This window comes from Dipodomys ordii, unplaced genomic scaffold (assembly GCF_000151885.1).
Source record: "Dipodomys ordii isolate 6190 unplaced genomic scaffold, Dord_2.0 Scaffold567, whole genome shotgun sequence".
Lineage (NCBI taxonomy): Eukaryota > Metazoa > Chordata > Mammalia > Rodentia > Heteromyidae > Dipodomys > Dipodomys ordii.
Window position 1 is genome coordinate 5,185 of NW_012267783.1, and position 2,758 is coordinate 7,942.

Genomic DNA, 2,758 nt, shown 5'->3' on the forward strand with positions numbered 1-2,758 from the left:
TGTCAGTCGTGGGACTTGAACTCTGGGCCTGGGCGCTGGCCCTCAGCTCTTCAGCTCAAGGCGAGTGCTCTACCACTTGAGCTACAGCGCCACTTCCAGTTTTCTAGTGGCTTATTGGAGATAAGAGTCTCATGGACTTTCCTGGACTTTCCTGCTCAGGCTAGCTTTGAACCGTGATCCTCAGATCTCAGCCTCCTCAGTAGCTAGGATTACAGGTGTGAGCCACTAGCGCCGGGCTAACTCAGCCTTCTTGATATGTATTGGTTAGATTCCATGTGTTGATCACATGAACTTCCTATTTAAAGAGATCCACATACTGTGTAGTCATCTGTCTCACTCTGCATGTAGCTATGTTTAAGGTCATAGCCCAAGTGGATTTGGTCGATGATTCAGTTTTGTTTTTATTGGTGGAGGGTGGCAGTTCTAGGGATTAAACTCAGAGCCTCCATGTGCTAGTTGGATAAGCACTGTGCCCACAGTCCCATAACTAGGGTATTAAAACATAGGGAGCAGCCAGGCACTGGCAGCTCACGCCTGTAATCCAAGCTACTCAGTAAGCTGAGATCTGAGGATCGCAGTTCAAAACCAGCCCAGGCAGAAAATCCATGAGACTCTTACCTCCAGTTATCCACCAGAAAACTGGAAGTGACGCTGAGGCTCGGGTGGTAGAGTGCTCGCCTTGAGCAGAAGAGCTGAGGGACAGCGCCCAGGCCCAGAGTTCAAGTCTCATGACCAACTGCCTCAAAAAAAAAAAAAGGGAGCAAGACTAGAACTAGGGGCTAGTAATTCTTTTTTGTTGTTGTTGTTGGTGGTGGTGGTGGTGGTAGTGATGGGGCTTAAACTCTGGGCCTGGGCTCAGTCCCTCAGCTCTTCAGCTCAAGGCAAGCATTCTACCATTTGAGCACAGTGCTACTTCCAGTTTTCTGGTGGTTAATTGGAGATAAGAGTCTCACTGACTTTCCTTCCCAGGGCTGGCTTTGAATCACGATCCTCAGATCTGAACCTCCTGTGTAGCTAGGATTACAGACATGAGCCACCAGCACCCAGCCAGAATCTAGTAATTCTTGTTTTACAGCAAGTCTTGATTTCCTAACTGACTAATCTTTAGATCTGACCAAGAGTAGTACAAGATGAATTCTAATTAGATGATTAAGCAGAAGTAGGTTTTACCTAAGTCAATTATCTGTCAGGAGAAAGTTACAAATATCTCTTGATGAGGGCTGGGATGTAGCTCAGTGGCAAAGCGCTTGCCCCAGTACCAAAAAAGAAAAGACCAAAAAAAATACAGTTAAAATATCTCTTGATGATACCATGGACCATGCAATCTCTTAGGCCCTTCCAGCTTTTGCTCTTCTCCAGTCTTATAAGATACCATGCTACTTAAGAGAGAACTACTGGAAATTTGCCCGTGCACAGATGCACTCAACTCTGATTTTCTTTCAATCCAGGCTCAAGATATTGAAACTCTAAAGAAATTTCTTCTGAATAAGAAGCCTCATGTTGTGACAGTTGCAGGAGAGAACAGGTAGAGGCACAAGGCATCTGGCTTAAAAAGTTACTGTGACTCAAAAGTTACTCATCCCTTGTTGATCTAGCATATGCCCATAACATAGTGGGCATGTATCTACGTAGTTTTGATAACCCCAGGCCATTTCTGAAAATGGTCTTCTTTATCATTAAGTTCTTTCATCCCTACCCTACCTCAGTGACTATCCATCTATACCTTAGAAAATACATTAAAGAGCAATACTCCTTATTCCTCTAGGGATGCCCAGATGTTGATTGAGGACGTGAAGCGCATTGTGCATGAGCTGGACCAAGGCCAACAACTCTCTTCTATTGGAGTGGAGCTGGTCGATAATGAATTGGCCATTCTTTATATGAACAGCAAGAAGTCAGAGGTAATACTGGAACTCTACCCTAGAGTCTACTCTAGTCAGTGCTGAAAATCCAGAAAGACTTAATAAGAAAATAAAGTTAAACGGTCTTGGGACACCATCTGTTCACTGATCATATAGAGGTTTTTCCTTGTTAAGTTACAATTCAGATTGGGGACTCCAGAGATTAAAGCAGTTTTAGGAAAATGGGTCCAATAGGAGAAGAGAAAGGTTGTGTCAAGTCAAAATGTTTTAGATTTCCTTTTGACAGTGTCACTGAGGGACCTTAAGGCCCTGTAACCCTCATTTCACTGTAGGCAGAGTTCCGGGATTACCCACCAGTCCTGAGACAGGCTGTCTCCCTGGCCCGGCGCATCCAAGACCCTTTGATAGAGTTTGCCCAGGTGTGCAGCTCTGATGAAGACATCCTATGTCTCAAGTTTCACCCCTTGCAGGTGAGTAGGATTTGACAAGTAGGCTATGTGGGTGGAAAGGCACAGTAATTTTATTCCTACCTACTGTGTGTTGATAGGAACATGTTGTCAAAGAGGAACTCCTCAACGCCTTATACTGTGAATTTATCAACCGGGTCAATGAGGTTGGAGTTGATGTCAACCGTGCCATTGCCCATCCTTACAGCCAGGCTTTGATCCAATATGTCTGTGGCCTGGGGCCTCGGAAAGGAACTCACCTGCTGAAGGTAGGGTGGTTTGAATCAGAAAATAAAAAAGTAGGGCTGGGAAGGTGGCTCAGTGGTAGAGCTTGCCTTGCATGTATGAGGCCCTGGGTTCAATTCCTCAGCACCACATAAACAAAAAGAAAAAAGCCGGAAGTGGCACTGTGGCTCAAGTGGTAGGGCGCTAGCCTTGAGCTGAAGAGCT

The 2,758-nt window shown here is 45.3% G+C and overlaps 1 protein-coding gene across 1 annotated transcript in view; it reads left to right on the forward strand.

The window, feature by feature from the left end:
* The window catches only part of LOC106001877 (transcription elongation factor SPT6-like), a gene marked incomplete at both ends in the record, with an annotated part of 7,481 nt that extends 4,904 nt beyond the window's left edge, over positions 1-2,577 (forward strand). Inside the window, 4 exons of the mRNA XM_013036829.1 lie at positions 1,449-1,525; positions 1,766-1,901; positions 2,195-2,332; positions 2,410-2,577. Coding sequence (XP_012892283.1) covers positions 1,449-1,525; positions 1,766-1,901; positions 2,195-2,332; positions 2,410-2,577 — 519 coding nt within the window. The remainder of the gene's footprint in view (positions 1-1,448; positions 1,526-1,765; positions 1,902-2,194; positions 2,333-2,409) is intronic.
* Between the last annotated feature and the right edge of the window lie 181 nt (positions 2,578-2,758).